The 18,827-nt window shown below is 38.5% G+C and overlaps 1 protein-coding gene across 3 annotated transcripts in view; it reads right to left on the bottom strand.

The window, feature by feature from the left end:
* LAMA4 (laminin subunit alpha 4) overlaps positions 1–18,827 on the bottom strand; it is a 147,237-nt gene that overhangs the window by 44,853 nt on the left and 83,557 nt on the right. For all 3 annotated transcript variants that reach the window (XM_044244267.1, XM_044244276.1, XM_044244285.1), the window contains exons 12-15: positions 18,117–18,233; positions 7,130–7,278; positions 3,545–3,686; positions 2,687–2,783 (exon numbers count right to left, since the gene is read on the bottom strand). In XM_044244267.1, coding sequence (XP_044100202.1) covers positions 2,687–2,783; positions 3,545–3,686; positions 7,130–7,278; positions 18,117–18,233 — 505 coding nt within the window. The remainder of the gene's footprint in view (positions 1–2,686; positions 2,784–3,544; positions 3,687–7,129; positions 7,279–18,116; positions 18,234–18,827) is intronic.

Genomic DNA, 18,827 nt, shown 5'->3' with positions numbered 1-18,827 from the left:
GAAAGAAAAATTGTTTTTATGAGGACAAGACTGCATTGTAAATTATCAAAGAGAACAAAATATCGAAGTCATTGTGTCCTGAAAATCCACATACTCTGGTCTTCACATCACAAGAAACAAAGAAATACATTGATATGGCAACATTTACTTAAAAAATATTTTACTTTTAAGAGTACGTTTATTGTGATGAACACAGTAATGTGTAGAACTGTTGAATCATTATACTGTACACATGAAACTTTTATAACACTGTGTGTTAATATAATTCAATAAAATATATTTTACTTTCAATATTCTAAATTGTTGCTGTCAATATTCTAATTCTTTTGTAAGAGTATGTTCAAGACTAAAAAAAAAGGGTATGTTCAAGACTAGACTTATATAATGAATGAATTAGAAGAGAATATTTTTATTGCCTTTGTTTACACAGCAAACATAAAATAATAGTTGCTTTATACCACAGATAGTTAAATATTCTGCATAGGAAAAACAAATACTTTTTCCCCCCTATATATAGTGTTCTTTGTTAAAAAAAAGAAAATGCATGATTAGAATCAAGATTAATTGCTTTGATAAAATTACATGACATTTTCTGTTTCAAACTTGGTTTTTGTTTTTAGGTGGTAGCTAGAAGTTAGCTAGATAATGGATTTCCAACCTCATCAGTCAATGCACAACCCTCTTTAGGTATGAGTTCATTAACTCAGAGATGAATATCGTTTAGTGAAATTCTTAGCCAATGCAATTGTTTTTAAGAGTAGCTCACAAGATTCAAAATTGACTAACGTGATTTTGCTTTTACTTTTCCTATCCTCTCGCGCTTGGATGTGTTTGCTGTCACAGACGCAAACACTAACCTTTGGAAATGCTTCTTTCCAATGGTCACTGGCTTGTCCTAGATACAGTAAACTTACAGAACACAAACTACAGGAAAGTGCTGATAAGTACATGGCTCTGTGGTTTCCTTTCCTCCTGATTCTCCCAGTACTGACTCATTACTTCATGTAAAATTTTAAAGGGCCTTCTGAATTGTTCAAGAAAGACTAAATTATGTACAATACAGTTTTAGTGTTAAGTGTATTTTATGGCATTATTTCCTTTCCTATTTTCCTATTTTCAAATAGGTAAACATGGTAAATTTCTATTAATTAACCAAATTTTTTAAAGATTTTATTTATTTATTTGGGAAAGAGAGAGAGTGAGAGAGAGATCACAAGCAGGTGGGAAGGGTAGAAGGAAAAGGAGATTCCCCACCAAGCAAGGAGCCTGACACGGACTTGATCCCAGGACCCTGGGATCATGACCTGAGCCGAAGGCAGATGTTTAAACAACTGAGCCACCCGGGTGCCACAATTAGTTTATTTGATTAACAAGAATATACACCACATTTTACTACATGGAAGTTCTTTTTTTCTTTAATCACAATTTATTTTATAATATCCAATTTTATTTATAATATCCACTTGGGTGGCTTAGCTGGTTGAGCATCTAACTCTTGGTTTCTGCTTGGTCATGATCTTGGGGTCTTGAGATTAAGCTCTGGGGTCAGCTTTGTGCTCTGCGTGGGGTCTGCTGGTCCCTTACCTTCTTTTCCCGCCTCCCCCACTCTCTCTCTGTCTCTCAAATAGATAAATAATATCTTAAAAAAAATTCAATCTTCACTTGTTTTATACCTTGGATCTCAACCAGAACTATTCATATACTATTCAGTTAAAAGACCATTTGTTGTTTAATCCTAGACTTTTAAAATCTCTATCCTTATGCAGAAGTACTGTATGAAAGGAGAGAAGCAGCTGTAAATCAGAAGGAAGGTAAGAAAGGGGAGATGCACCAACTTGCATTCCCACCAACAGTGTAAGAGGGTTCCCCTTTCTCCACATCCTCTCCAACACATGTTGTTTCCTGTTTTGTTAATTTTGGCCATTCTAACTGGTGTAAGGTGATATCTCAATGTGGTTTTAATTTGAATCTCCCTGAGGGCTAATGATGATGAACATTATTTCATGTGTCTGATAGCCATTTGTATGTCTTGATTGTCTGTTCATATCTTCTGCCCAATTGGAGATTCCTCAAGAAATTAAAAATAGAGCTTCCCTATGACCCTGCAATTGCACTCCTGGGTATTTACCCCAAGGATACAGATGTCGTGAAAAGAAGGGCCATCTGTACCCCAATGTTTATAGCAGCAATGGCCACGGTCGCCAAACTGTGGAAAGAACCAAGATGCCCTTCAACGGACAAATGGATAAGGAAGATGTGGTCCATATACACTATGGAGTATTATGCCTCCATCAGAAAGGATGAATACACAACTTTTGTAGCAACATGGATGGGACTGGAAGAGATTATGCTGAGTGAAATAAGTCAAGCAGAGAGAGTCAATTATCATATGGTTTCACTTATTTGTGGAGCATAACAAATAGCATGGAGGACAAGGGGTGTTAGAGAGGAGATGGGAGTTGGGGTAAATTGGAAGGGGAGGTGAATCACGAGAGACTATGGACTCTGAAAAACAATCTGAGGGGTTTGAAGTGGCCGGGGGGTGGGAGGTTGGGGTACCAGGTGGTGGGTATTATAGAGGGCACAGCTTGCATGGAGCACTGGGTGTGGTGAAAAAATAATGAATACTGTTTTTCTGAAAATAAATAAATTGGAAAAAAAAAAAAAAGAAAGGGGAGATGCTTACTCGGATCTGTCTTGGCTTGCAGTTCTCTGGCTTGATTGAGGAGGTTCTCGCTCTCATCCTTATGGTAAATGATTTGAGTATCAATCCCGCTGACAGCCTGCAAAGGAATTGTGTGGAAAGAGTAAGAATGACAGAAGAAACCCACTTTTCATGGACTGAGGATATAAACGACACCATTTATTTACTAAACACCAAGCAAAATTCATACAACTTAATTTCCATAGCTCAAAATCAAGGTCAAATGGTAACACGAGGAAATAAAATCCATTTCATAAAATCCATTTCAAGACAAATGTTTTTCATGGAAAATTCAGTCAATCTAGACCAGCAACCGGCCAAGGCCCCACCAAAGTGCTTGTCAAATAGAAGTCACTCAATAAACAATTTTTGATTTGAAAAAAATGTGAATGTGTGCATAAAACATCTTGTCTATCAGTACAGGCTCATCTTAAATATGTTTTATTCAGGGACTGTGGTTTAAAAAAGCTGTCAAAGGAACTGACATTTGCTGACAAGAGTATGGCACATTTTGAAGAAGTGTTACTGAAACCTTCATAACATAAAAAAAATGGTCTTTTCTTAGTTCTGCACTTTCTGCCATTTGCATTACAGTGGAAGCTCAAGTGAGGGCATTAGAAAACAGAATAGTCCTAAGCTGGAAGAAGGCAACATATAAATGAACTTGAAAATAAGGGAATACTTGGGGTGGGGGAGTGCGCTTGGCTGGCTTAGTCAGTGGAGCATGTGACTCTTGAGCTGGGGTTGTGAGTTCGAGCCCCACATTGGGTGTAGAGATTACGTAAAAACAAAAGCTCAAAAAAAAAAAAACAACAAAAAAACCCACAAGGGAATACTCACGTCATGAACTCGGTCGGTGATGTTCAGAGCCAATTCTGCCGTTTCATTGGCTTCGCTAACATAATTGGCAATATTTTCGTAGACATTTGAAGCATCCAAAGCTTTCTGTACCAGCCCATTCATATCGGAACTGTGCAAATTCCTGTTAAAGAAAACATGTGTCATTATTCCTCTCTCTCACTTTAGTGGGAAATGGGGCCATTTTGATGGCTTGATTTGAGTACTTCTGGGACCCCAGGGACCTCCTTCCCGTTCTTCAAAGCCACCTGGCTTGGCGAAGTTTTCCCAAGCTGCTTCTCCTGGGAGCACATGTTCTTTGCTCTCCTCTGCCTTTGGTGCCCCCAAGACTTTACCCCATTTTGGCTCACAGAAGCCGTTTGCCGGGCAGTGGCTACAGGAAAAGGGACTGATTTAAAAACAGGCCTCTGCACCTCTTCAAGCAAGAGTTTATGTGGTGGGGGTCAGGCCCAGGAACGAACACACAGTCCTTCCCCACCTACTCACCCAGATCATCATCGTTATTTTCTTTCCATCAAAGAAACCAAGGTCTTCAGAGAAGGTGCAAGGCTCAGCATGGTGTTAGGTATGAGTAGATTTCACTCTATTTATTCAACCTTTTGTTCACTTTATAAAACATTGTATTTTCCCTTAAGAAGGGGAATGATACATACTGGGCATCTATGTTCCGATTCTGAGCTAGCCTTGTGGTGTGTATGATATGTCTTTAATTCTTACCACACCCATGAACTAGCCATTTTTATTCCCTTTTCATAGAGGGAACCAGGACACATGTTGTTATGGTTTGTCTCACTCGTGGGGCCCAGCGGCTTCCTTAAAGTGCAAAGCCCTACTCACTCCCATTTCCACCTTTGCCCTATACACCATGTTCGCTGCCTTTACCCCATTCTGGCCTCTGTAAGGTTCATCCACTATTTACTGGGTACCCATCATGCACTGGGCATTCTCACATAGTGCCTGATAATGTATATGCCTCAGAGGACTGATATGAGGTACAATAGGGATAAACTAGGTGACATGCTTGGTCCCACGCCTGTCATCCAATAAACATCAGAATTTATTATTGTGCCTAAACTATTTCCCGAATTGGAACTTCAAATTCTAAGTGTATTCATAAAATAATTCACTTTTTTGACACGTACTTCTTCCTCTCTAACATAAACATCCTGTCACTGTTGCATCTCATCCTGAATCCTTTGCCTCAGTTTTACTCAGTTTTAAATACACCAGTTGCATATTTTCTTCTCAGTCCCAAACACTGATGACTACTATCACTTGATTCATCAGTAACTTCCAGAAGATTCTCTGTGACATAGTATGTGACATTGAGGATCCCACACTGGCTCATTTCTTCCAACTCCCTTGACCTACTGAACTCTATTGATTCTCAATTTCCTCCATCAAGTTTCAGTTTCAGTATGGTCTCTTAGGCTCAGAACGACTTCTCTGTATTTCCCTGGCTACTTTCTTCTCTTTGGTTCTAGTTCACAATCATTGGGCTCCTTTGTGGGAGAGCTGACTTATCCCTTAGGCATAAGAGGGCCCCATAAAGAATTTTTTCATTTTCATTTTTTTTTAAAATCAGAAGAACAATGAGGATACTAATAACGATTACATTAGTCTTTATAACAATGCTATCATGACATGTAATTTTAAATTTTTTTTATGGAGGAAAAGGCCCACAGAGGCAAAAGTACCTAGGGTCAAGGAAAACCATAATGCAACTCTGCTCTACAGAGGTAATTCTAATTCACATACTTTCTACTTCTTCCTACCCACAACCCCTTGTTTTCAGAAATGACACAGAGAGGAAAATCTGAGGAAATTTTAAAAGGGATACAAAAAATAAAATGTTACAAGTAATTCATTAATATTTTAAATTTTGTTTGCTAATGTTAAGATGCAAGAAATGATTAAGAGAGTCTTTAATGCTGTTTTCATTACGAGGCACAAAAGAGGTACTGCATCAATACATAAAATAAAAATGTGTTTTTGAAATGGAAGTTTCTTGATGAATTATGTTTATCTCTGTTTTATGCACAAGAAGCAAATCACCGGGTCACCAGATAGAAGATGAAGAATATTCAGATTTTGAGGGAAAGACATCTATGAATTTCAATGCTTCCCTGAATATACCCAGTCTGAAATATCCTACATGCAAAAGGGACTTCAGGGTGATTGATATTTCTGAACAATTTTTCATATATAGCATGGGTAACTTTCTTAGAATTGTGCTAGAACACTGTGCATTTAGTGAAGGTATGTTTTGGGATCCCAACCAACAGGAAGATTCACTAAGAGGACAAAAAAACCAGTGAAGAGAGACACAAGAGGGATCTCAGAAACAATATTATTTCAATACAGTATATTGTCTGAATCATATTTTATCTAAGCTTCATTTTATTGGTTTGATCAAAAGCAAATTTCCTGGATTATATCCACTAGATGGATATAATGCCATCTCGGACACCAAGATTTTACATAACATCTATTTTTCTCTGTCTGTCTCCTCTCTTCCTTTCAATTCTCTGAAAATTTGCAGGGATATTTGAGAATTTTGACCACCAGGAATAAAAAGGTAGTTTAAGTCTGAACAAGAGTTATTATTGGTTCTTATTTTATTCATGACCTTTACTGATTCTTTTTTCCTAATTTCCAGGTTTGTAGTCTTTCTCTATAATTATCTCATCATTTACCTATCATTTCAAGGTCATGAATTCAATTCCAATCTTTCAGTACATTTCAATTAACATTAATTGAGTGCCCAAAGGGTGTGTGACTCTCTTCTAGACGCTGTGAGGTAAATTGTCAATTGATTTTCTCTTAATCAGGTGTTGAAATCAAACATTTCCTGCTGAGCACCATAGAGTGTCTATGAGAATTTACCAGAAGTCAATTGTATTGCCAACTTCCAACCAACTTTACTTAAGACCCTTGGGTGTAAAAAGCTAATGCTGTATGTGAAATAAATATGTGATGGTGGCAGAATTAGACCTTGTAGAGGGATCTCATTTACTTAATCATTTTTAAAAAGATTTACTTATTTATTATTTGAGGAAGAGAAAGAGAGCTGAGGGACAGGAGGAGAGGGTGAGAGAGAATGTCGAGAATCTCAAGCAGACTCTACATTGAGCACAGAGCCAGACACAAGGCTCAGTCTCATGACCCTGAGATCATGACCTGAGCCAAAATCAAGAGTCGGTTGCTTAACTGACAGAGCCACCCAGGTGCCCTTACTTGATAATATTTTGTGCAGCATTAGGCCCCTAACCAAAATGTCTTAGGTCACCCTATTAATAATTATGGAGCAGAACCACCCCTTCCGCAACACAGGTCTCTAATCTGACAGATATATATTTTTTTTTAACCAAAAAACTCTCCCCAAAACAATGACAATAAACAATGACTGGCTGGCTCTCAGACTGACCAATCAAGCAACTTACAAATGAACAAACAAACCCAACCCAAAACCCAACCTGCTAACCTGTAACTCGGGTACATGGAATTGAATAAAAATGAGTTATTCAGTTTACATAGATATTTGCATTTCTAAAACCAGGAGATTACCTGCTCAATTCATCAGCCTCTTGTTGAAGGTTCTGTGCATGGTCAACAGCCTCTTGGACTAAATCATGACTAAGATTACTTAGATTGGACAGTTTTCCTTGTAGTTCATTTTTGGCTCCATCTATTTCCGCATAAATCCCTGAAGCATTCTAAAGAAAATATTTTAAAAAGTGAATTGAATATAGAATAACTTAAAATCTTCTCCCCAGGGAGCACCAGAAGATAATCTCTAGTCTTCCTTATTATGAGGTTCAGTAAATTTTAGGTCAGGTATACAGCAGTCTGAAGTACTTTAAGTAGACTTTTATCTATTTCTCTTGCATCCTCAAAAACTCCTTTCCTACTGATTGCTTCCCTAGCTTTCAGACATGCTCTGCCTTCTCCCACCTGAAAACAAAACAAGCTCAACAAAAAACCTCCTTTACCCACACATCTCTCCAGTGTTATTACCTTACTTTTCTTTCCCTCCATAGCAATATAGAGCCAAAAAAGTGTTTATGTTAGCTGTCTATTCCCTTGCTTTTTAATTCACTCTTTGACCCACTCCAGTCTATTTTTTATTTTACTACTCCAACAAAGCAGAAATTCAAACTAATGATATCTCAGTTACTGAATCTAATAAGCATCATTCATTTTCCCCAGTCACTCAAGCAGTGATTCTAAACATTGTCACCATTCTTAAGCCAATCACATTTCCTTCCTCCATCACTCTCTGATTCTAAATAGATCACTGTATTTTTTCCCTTTTCTTTTATTTTCTTTTTTTTTTTTAATTTAGGAGACATCAACTAACTGTAGCAGGAATCATTTTTTTCCATACTCCTGAAGTTTCCTCCATATAAAGGGAGCTCAATTGATGAAACTTCAGACCTCTCCACCCCTTTCTTCACTCTGCTCCTGAGAGAGGAACTGGTTTATTTAATTGGTAAATTTGGGGGGAATAACTATGTAGGCTCTATTCAATTCTACCTTCTGCCTCTTGGTAGCAAGCTGACAGCAGAAAGCCCGAGTTTTCCTGTGTTTGTCTCTAATGAAAGCTGTTCTAGGCAGAAACCCTATAGGAACCTTGCAATGTTGTCCTCCTGAGTGGGCAGCTGTGCCTAATTCTGGAATTGAATATTAGCAACCCCACTTGGCTAAGAGATCTAAAACCATGCCCTCATCTTAACTGCATCAGAAATGAAGGTTATAGTCTTGGACTTTATATTTACTATTTTATTTATTTTTCAACTTGTTTAGAACTTGGGTGCTGAAAGGGGGTACTATTCTCCTCACAGACTCCAATACTAACAAAGAAGAGTTGCAAACAACTCTTTGCCACCATCCTCCAGCTCCTTCCCTCCACCAAAAATCCCCTATACACTTATTTATAGCACAAATTTATGTACATCTTCCTCATACTTTAAGAGGAAAAGCATTCCTTTTCTGTATAAGGCATGCTGCCCTGTTTTCTATTCTTCTTGCTCCCTAGCTACTGACTCCCATTTCAGTTGTAAACATGCCCAGTTAACTTCTCCCATTAAAAACAAACAAATAAAACTTATTCCTTGACTATAGCTTCCCCTCTAGCTTCTTTTCTTTGTTGATGCAGTGCATTCCACAAAAAATGGTTCTTGCCAAGATCTCCAGTGTCAGACACCATGTTGCCAGATCCATTTGACCCACTTTTCCTGTCTTTAGTTACTAGATTTATCTGGTTTGTGACAGTGTTGGTCACTGCCTTTGTCTTAAAAATCTCTTTCCCTAGCTTCTGTGACATTGCTCTCTCCTGGGTCTCCTGTTTCACTGTCCAGGAAGGAGACTGTAAAAGTTGGTGTTGCTCAGACTTGACTTAGCGCTTCCCTTTCTGAATAATCTAACTCCTCTCTCCCAGCCCAGACTTTAAATCTTTCAGCCCACTCCGAACCCTCCTACAGGAGTGGTGATCTTTCTTTTAAACAAATATGATCATGTTATTTTCCCTCTCAAAATCAACCAATTGCTATCCAGGAACAAATCTGATTACTCAGGTGGCTTCACCAAATAAATATAATTTTTTAAAAAATATTGTTCCCCAGATGACCTACCAAATGGCTAGAAACTTAATACTATCTCCATAGAAATAAACCCTCTGTGCTAGGAACTATGCTACATTCTGGGAATACAATTATCATATGGTTTCACTTGCTTGTGGAGCATAAGGAATAACATGGAGGACACTGGGAGAAGGAGAGGAGAAGGGAGTTGTGGGAAATCAGACAGGGAGACGAACCATGAGAGACTGTGGACTCTGAGAAACAAAGCAAGGGTTTTGGAGGGGAGGGAAGTGGGGGTTGTGTGATCCCGGTGGTGGTTATTAAAGAGGGCATGTATTGCATAGAGCACTGGGTGTGATGCATTAACAATGAATCTTGGAACACTGAAAAAATAAAATTAAGTTAAAAAAATAGACACAGTTCTTGCCTTCTACAATCATGTAGTCCTGGGGGTGGAATAACCAGGTAAAATGATTATACTGGAAGTATGAAATTTGGAGGTATAAATTGTGGGATCATGCATACGATTGTTCTTTAAAGCCATGAGATTCAATGGGATCAACTATGGAGAAAGTGTAAGTACCAAAGAGGGCCTAGGACTGAGAACTGAGCCAGTCATTATACCAGAGTAAGGATGGACAGAGTTCTGGGCCAAAAATAGCTTGAGGCCTATTTTTATATAGCTTCTAGATAAGAATATTATTTACATTTTAAAAGGGTATTACTTTTTTGTATAAAAACAAACAAACAAAAAACAAGAAAGAAAATGAGAGAGTGGTTATATGTGGCCACAGAACCTAAAATATTTACTACAATATATACTACATAGAGGATGTGTAGAGGTGAAAACATGGCCAATCAAGTGGGAGGAGGACCAGGTGAGTGGGGTACTGGAGGAGCCAGGATGAAAGTTCTGAGTGTTTATATAAGGAGGAAACTTTAATCAGCAGGGAGAGGAAGAGGCAGCCACAGTTTCAGCTATGTTGAGTTCATTGGTGAACTGGATAACGGTCTCAGTGGAGGGGCATGCAATCCCATTTGGAATGGTTGAGTACAATAGACACCAGGGGGCTGGAGGGTGGGAATGACGATGGTCAATGATTCTTGAGGTGTTTTGCTGTGAAGCTGAGCAGAGTAGAGTAATGGGGCAGAGGTTACAGGGGATGTAGGCAAGCTCTTTCCTTTTTTAAAGGCCAGGGAATAAGTTACAGAATGTTAACATTTTGGTAGTAATGGTCCAATAGAGAATAAGAATTGGATAACACAGAAGAGAGAGGGAATACTTTGGGGAGTATTGAGCTGAGAAAGGATTGGATTCAGAGCATAGGCGGGGAGATGGGACTTTGACAGGAAAAGGGACACTTCATTAATTATATGAGGAAGGGAGGTACAAGGGTAAATACAGATGTAGGTGGACTGGTAGAACTGGGGTGGAAAGATTAAGGAAGTTTCTTCTCTTTGCTTTTATATTTCAGTGCAGCATGAAGCAAATTCACCAGACAGACTGACAAAAGAGGAGGTAGGCTGTTCATTATGTTGACTTCTCTGGTATGGCCATGATGCTGGGGATACTTGGGTTTACTAAGATATGGGAATAGAATTCTCATGTGAGTACAGTAGGGAGCAGAGGTGGGTATACAAGTGAAGGGTGTTTGAAAATAATGATTATATAATAGTCCCTCTTATCTATGGGGGAGACTTTATAAAACCTTTAATGGGTACCTGAAACTGTGGATGGTACCAAACTATATATACTAGGGTTTTCCTATGCATGCAAACCTATAATAAAGTTTAATTTATGAATTAGGCTCAGTAAGAGCTTAACCACAATAACTAATAATGAAATAGAACAGTTATAATAATATACTGTAATAAAAGTTATGAGAATGAGGTCTCTCTTTCAAAATATCTTCTTTTAATTAACATATAATGTATTATTTGCTTCAGGGGTACTGGTCTGTGTATCATTAGTCTTACACAATTCACAGCACTCACCGTAGCACATACCCTCCCCAATGTCCATAACCCAGCCATCCTATCCCTATCCTCCACCTGCCAGTGGCCTTCAGTTTGTTTCCTGAGATTAAGAATCTCTTATGGTTTGTTTCCCTCCTCAATCCCATCTTGTTTCATTTTTTCCCCTCCCTTCTCTCCATGACCTCCTCACTTCTCAAATTCCTCATATCAGAGAGATCATATGATAATAGTCTTTCTCTGATTGACTATTTTGCTTAGCATAATACCCTTTAGTTCCAACCATGTCATTGCAAATGGCAAGATTTTGTGGGTTTTTTTAATGGCTGAATAGTAAATGTGTGTATATTTATATTTATGTTTATATTTATATTTATATTTCCCTGATGCCCAGTGATGTTGAGCACATTTTGGTGTCTGTTGGCCACTGTATGTTTCCTTTGGAGAAATGTCTGTTCATGTCTTCTGCTCATTTCTTGATTGGTTTATTTGTTCTTTGGGTATTAAGTTTGATAATTTCTTTATAGATTTTGGATACTAGACCTTTATCTGATATGTCATTTGCAAATATCTTCTCCCATTCTGTTGACTGTCTTTTGGTTTTGTTGACTGTTTCCTTTGCTGTGCAAAAGCTTTTGATCTTGATGAAGTCCCAATAGTTCATTTTTGCCCTTGCTTCCCTTGCTTTTGGTGATGTTTCTAGGAAGAACTTGCTGTGGCTGAGGTCTAAGAGGATGCTGCTTGTGTTCTCCTCAAGGATTTTGATGGATTCCTGTGTCACATTGAGGTCTTTCATCCATTTTGTGTGTGGTATAAGAAAATGGTCCAGTTTCATTCTTCTGCATGTGGCTGTCCAATTTTCCTAACACCATTGAAAAGGCTGTCTTTTTTCCATTGGACATCCTTTCCTGCTTTGTTGAAGATTAGTTGACCATAGAGTTGAGGGTCCATTTCTGGGCTCTCTATTCTGTCCTAACAGTTTTGGAGTGGAGTCTTTGGGTTTTCCACATAAAGTATCATATCATCTGCAAAGAGTGAGAGTTTGACTTCTTTGCTGATTCAGATGTCTTTTATTTCTTTTTGTTGCCTGATTGCTGAGGCTAGGACTTCTAGTACTATGTTGAACAGCAGTGAGGATAGTGGACAACCCTGCCGTGTTCCTGACCTTAGGGGAAAAGCTCTCAGTTTTTCCCCATTCAGAATGATATTCACTATGGGTTTTTCACAGATGGCTTTTATGATATTGAGGTATGTCCCCTCTATCCCTACACTGTGAAGAGTTTTGATCAAAAAAGGATGCTGTAGTTTGCCAAATGCTTTTTCAGCATCTATTGAGAGTATCATATGGTTCTTGTTCTTTGTTTTGTTAATGTATTGCATTACATTGATTGACTTGCAGATGTTGAACCAACCTTGCAGCTCAGGAGTAAATCCCACTTGGTCCTGGTGAAAAATCCTTTTAATGTACTGTAGGATCCTATTGGCTAGTATTTTCATGAGAATTTTTACATCCATGTTCATCAAGGATATTGGACTGTAATTATCCTGGGTGCTTGTCTGGTTTTGGAATCAAGGTAATGCTGGCCTCATAAAATGAGTTTGGAAGCTTTCCTTCCATTTCCATTTTTTTTGGAACAGTTTCAGGAGAATAGGTATTTACTCTTCTTTAAATGTTTGGTAGAATTCCCCTGGGAAATCATCTGACCCTGTACTCTTATTTGTTGGGATTTTTGATGACTGCTTCAATCTCCTTACTGTTTATGGGTCTGTTCAGAATTTCTATTTCTTTCTGGTTCAGTTTTGGTAGTTTATATGCACCCATTTCTTCCAGATTGTCAAATTTGCTGGTGTATAGTTGCTTATAATATTCTTATAATTGTTTGTACTTCTTTGGTGTTGGTTGTGATCTCCCCTCTTTCATTCATGATTTTATTAATTTGGATCCTTTCTCTTTTCTTTTTGATAAGTCTGGCCAGGAGTTTATCAATCTTATTAATTCTTTCAAAGAATCAGCTCCAAGTTTTGTTGATTTGTTCTATTGTTCTTTTGGTTTCTATTTCACTGGTTTCTGCTCTGATATTTATTATTTCTCTTCTCCTGCTGGGTTTAGGCTTTATTTGTTGTTCTTTCTCCAGTTCCTTTAGGTTTAGGGTTAGGTTGTGTACTTGAGACCTTTTTTGTTTCCTGAAAAAGGCTTGCATTGCTATGTACTTTCCTCTCAGGACCACCTTTGCTGTGTCCCAAAGATTTTGAACAATTGTATTTTCATTTTCATTTGTTTCCATGAATTTTTAAATTTCTCCTTTAACTTCCTGGTTGACCCATTCATTCTTTAGTAGAATGCTCTTTAGCAGCCATGTATCTGAGTTCTTTCCAACTTTCCTCTTGTGGCTGAGTTCTAGTTTCAAAGCACTGTGGTCTGAAAATATGCAAGGAATGATTCCAGTCTTTTGGTACCGGTTGAGACCTGATTTGTGACCCAGGATGTGATATATTCATGTGCACTAGAGAAGAATGTGTACTCTGTTGCTTTGGGATGGAATGTTCCCAATATATCTGTGATGTTCATCTGGTCCAGCATGTGATTTAAAGTCTTTATTTCCTTGTTGATCTTTTGTTTAGATAATCTGTCCATTTCAGTGAAGGGGGGTGTTGAAGTCCCCTACTATTATGGTATTATTTTCAATGTGTTTTTTTGATTTTGTGTTTAATTGGTTGGTATAATTGGCTGTTCCCATGTTAGGACATAGATATTTAAAACTGTTAGATCTTCTTGTTGGACAGACCCTTTGAGTATCTCTTATTATAGTTTTTGGCTTAAAATCTCACTTACCTCATATAAGGATTGTCACTCCAGTTTTCTTTTGATGTTCATTAGCATGGTAAATTGTTTTCCACTCCCTCACTTTAAATCTGGAGGTGTCTTTGGGTCTGAAATGAGTTTCTTGCAGACAGCATATCAATGGGTCTTGTTTTTTCCATCCATTCTGATACCCTGTGTCTTTAAATTGGGGGCATTTAGTCCATTTACATTCAGGGTAACTATTGAGAGATATGAATTTAGTGCCGTTGTGTTGCCTGTAAGGTGAGTGTTCCTGTATATTGTCTCTGTTCCTTTCTGGTCTGTTACTTTTGGGCTCTCTCTTTGCTTAGAAGACTCTTTCAATATTTCCTGCAGGGTTGATTTGATATTTGCAAATTCTTTTAGTTTTTATTTTTCCTGGAAGCTTTTTAAATCTCTCCTTCTATTTTCAATGACAGTCTAGCTGGATATAGTATTCTTGGCTGCATATTTTTCTCATTTAGTGCTCTGAATATATCATGCCAGTCCTTTCTGGCCTTCCAGGTCTCTGTGGATAAGTCTGCTGCCAATCTAATATTTCTACCATTGTATGTTAAAGACCTCTTGTCCCGAGCTGCTTTCAGGATTTTCTCTTTCTCACCAAGACTTGTAAGTTTTACTATTAGATAGATGATGGGGTATTGAAGGGTTTTGGGAGAGTTTTCTGTGCCTCCTGGATTTTGATGCTTGTTCCCTTAGCCAAATTAGGGAAATTCTCTGCTATAATTTGCTCCAATATACCTTCTGCCCCTCTCTCTCTTTCTTCTTCTTCTGGGATCCCAATTATTCTGATACTGTTTCATATTATGGTATCACTTATCTCTCAAATTCTACCCTCGTGGTCCAATAGCTGTTTATCTCTCTTTTTCTCAGCTTCTTTATTCTCATTTGGTCTTCTATATCACTAATTCTCTCTTCTGCCTCATTTATCCTAGCAGTAAGAGTCCCCATTTTTGATTGCACTTCATTAATACCTTTTTTTAATTTCAACTTTGTTAGATTTTAGTTCTTTTATTTCTCCAGAAAGGGATTTTATTTCTCCAGAAAGCAATTATCTAGTATCTTCCATGCTTTTTTCGAGCCCAGCTAGCACCTTGATAATTGGCATTCTGAACTTTAGTTCAGACATCTTACTAATGTCCATAATGATTAGGTTCCTAGCCATCAGTACTGCCTCTTTTTCTTTTTTTTTTTTGAGGTGAGTTTTTTTTGCTTTGCCATTTTATGTAGATAAGAATAGATTAATGAGAGAACAAAATACTAAAAGGGTAGAAATGACCCCAGAAAAATATACACAAACCAAATTGGAAGAGACCCAAAACCAGGGGGAGAAGAAAGAAGAAAGAAAAAAAGAATTATACATACACTAGATATATTAGACTGGTGAATAGAATAGAATAGAACCACACACTTGATTTTGGGTATCTTTTGGTCTGTTAGAAGAAACTCTCCCAAAATTTGAAAGAAATAAAAACCATATATATATATATATACACACACACACACACAATGAGGGTAAACAAGATGAAGGGATGGAATATGACTGCAAAGATGAAAATTTAAAAAAAGTTTAAAAAAGGAATTGATAAGACAAGAAGTTGGTTGAAGAAAGAAAAACAAAAGAAAAAAAAAAGAGGAAAGAACGTGATCAGGCTGGAGACTAGAACAAAGCCATGTGTTAGATTTAGGGCATATTTTGATCTGTAAGAAGAAACTGTATCCCAAAATTTTAAAGAAGGAGAAACCTATATGTATATAAAAAATAAGGTTAAATACAATGAAGGGATAGAATATGATTATAACAATGAAAATTAAAAAAAGATTTTTAAAAAAAGATATTGTTAAGATAAAATAGTTAAAAGAAAGGTTAAAATAGGAAAGAGGAAAAATTAAAAAAATAGAATAAGAAAAAAATTTTTTCAAGTTAAAAAAATTAACTTGAAAGACTAAAGAATTGTGGGGAAAACACCATGAATTCTATGTGTTGCATTCTCCTAGCTCTGGAGTTCTGCAGTTCTCATTGATTGGTCAATTCGTTCTTGGCTGGATGTTCTTGCTAATATTTTGGGGGAGGGGCCTGTTACAGTGATTCCCAATTGTCTTTGCCCAAGGTGGAATTGCACTGCCCTTGCCAGCAGCCAGGCTAAGTAATCTTCTCAGTTTTGCTTTTGGTAGCTTTTGTTCCTTGAACACTTTCTGTACAGCTTTGAAGGATGGGAGGATGGTGGTCCCCCAATCTCTGGCCCTATAGGAGCTGAGAGCTCAGGGCCCCTCCTCCTCAGTATGCCCTCAGAGAAAAGCAGTCCATCACTCTCATCTCGCTGGTCTCTGGCCATGCTCTGTGTTCATCCAGCCTGTGACCGAGAGTCTCTATCTCTGGTGCAGAGAGATAGAAACAGTGCCCAGCCCCGTTCGGAGTCTCCAAACCCAGCAAATTACTGCAGCATGCTCCTGTGCCACTCCTCCCAGAGGAGGAAGGAAAGGGTCTCTCTGGATCTGCAGCTTATGGAGTCCCTGCTGGAAGAGGAGTAACCCAACTGTGCCTCAGTCACAGTTTAAGGTAACCCTGAGCTGAGAGCCTGCTCTTTGGCTCCATCTCTGCAGCCGGTTTCCCCACTCTGATACTTGGGAGCTCTGCCACACTTAGGGACCCCTCAGGATCTCATGGGTTCTGAGACCACACTGTCCCTGTGAGGGCTCCACCCCTGTGTAGCCTCTGGAGTGATGTCCCTCAGTGGAGCGGACGTTCTAAAAGTTCTGATTTTGTGCTCCACTTCTCTACTGCTTGCCAGGAGCTGGACCCTCCCCCTGCGGTCTATCTTCTAGTGTATTGCCTCAGATTCACTTCTCCACACATCCTACCTTCCAGAAAGTGGTCACTTTTCTGTTCCTAGAATTGCTGCTCTTCTTCTCTTCTTCTCTCCTGTTGAGTTTGTAGGTGTTCAGAATGGTTTGATAACTAGCTGAACTCCTGGGACCCAAGGATATTTAGGTCTCCTCCTCGTCTACCATCTTCTTCCTTCCTCCACCCCACTCAAAATATCTTATTAACCATACTCACCCCTCTTGTGATGATGCAAGATGATCAAATGCCTGTGTGAGGAGATGAAGTGAGGTGACTGATGTAGGTCTTATTCTGTAGCATTAGACTACAAGTGGCCTTGTGAGGATATGTGAGAAGCAGGATCATCTGCTCCTAGACAGAGGTTGACTGTGGGTAACTGAAACCATGGAAAGCAAAACCATGGATAAGAGGGACTACTGTACTGATCATTTTAGTTACTTAAGGAGGGAGAAGAGGATATGAGAGGAGCAGGATAATGACCTGGAGGAGGTCTCCATGTGGTCAGAGAATTGCTGAAGTGGGTATTCCAGAGTAAGTGAGATAAGAGAGGGCGGGGCTTAACACTGGGATTTGGAAGGAGGTACTGTTATTGATGACAAGACCTCGGTATGGCCATAGCAGGGATAACAGGGTGGGCTGGAGGAAAATCTTGTTGGACAGAAGTTATAGGAGCCAGAAGTCTGAAAGCTAGTGGGCTCATCCATCTGGATTTTGATGTTTCCAAGACAGTGATGGGATTAGGGGTGGAAAGGAAGACAGAGAGCTTGCTGCTGAAATTGTCAAAGAAGGAGATGGTGATCAGATGACTTTAAAATGGTATCCTTTCAAAGGTAATACAAATGAGTTAAGAGTAATTTTGGGATTGTCTGGTTCACTGGAAATTTTCTACTTTAAAAATACGTCTCTTATTGATTTGAATGCTAGCTTTATTAGATACCCAACTTACAAGTAAAGAGTGAGTAGGATGGCTCTAAGTTGCACTTTCTGCCAGGAGATCTATGCTGTCCAATTTAGTAGCCATTAGCCACACATGATGTTATGGAGCCCTTGAAATATGGTTAATTCAACTGAGGAATTCAACTTTAATTTATTTCATTTTAAGTCATTAAATTTAAATCTAAATTTAAATAGCCATATGTGAGTTGTGCCACCATACCACAAAGGAAACTGAAAAGCTCAGTCACCCAGTCTTGTTTCTGTAGTGCTGGTTAACGTGACAGATTTGAATTGGATTCCATTATTGTTCTGTGATACTGAGCCACTGTTCCAATCTGCTATAAATACAAACCTACAAGTCACATGCATCCCTACCTTTATTGTCTCATCAAGTTCTGAGAGGGTCAGACGAGGTGTTGTCAGAGAATCCAAAGACGTCTTCAGAGAAGCGTTCACCCCTTCCATTTGTTCCCTCACTATCTCGTGTTGTTTCTATGGGAACGAAGAGAAAGCAAGGGTGGAAGAGAAGGTCACTTTAGAGAACGCATCAGGGAGCGTGGTCAATGTCACTTCCAGTCTTTGTGCTCAGATAAACCTGGGTTCCTCTCCCAGCCCCATCACATAATTGCTGTGTGACTTTGGGGAATTCTACCCATGCCACATGCAGTTTTCTCATTTATACTGGGGAGATAACAAAAATGAGCACTTTGGGAGCTTTGAAGCACTTAGTTATGATTTTTACTTATAATACCATCATCTCAAAGAGACTGACCACTTCAGAGAGAGGTGTTGACTTTTTCTCCATAAATGTAAAGTGGGACACTGGACACAGGATTTCACAGAGGCTCTATTTTTGAGTAAATGAAAAATGAAGTAAGTAAAAAAACCATTTATCATGTGGTGACTTTGGGCCAGGCACAAATGATATATTTCTACCCAAATGATATATATCATTTGGGTAGGAATAAAGCATATACAAAAAAATCTTAATGCTCTTTAAAAAATGTAAATGGCCCTACTATTAAATCATGAAATTGTGATCTCCCATCCTAGCACTTGGAGCTCTTTATGTTAGATGCTCAGACT

Source organism: Neovison vison, chromosome 1, assembly GCF_020171115.1.
Source record: "Neovison vison isolate M4711 chromosome 1, ASM_NN_V1, whole genome shotgun sequence".
In the NCBI taxonomy this organism is placed as follows: Eukaryota; Metazoa; Chordata; class Mammalia; order Carnivora; family Mustelidae; genus Neogale; species Neogale vison.
This window is presented reverse-complemented; position numbering and strand designations above follow the sequence as displayed.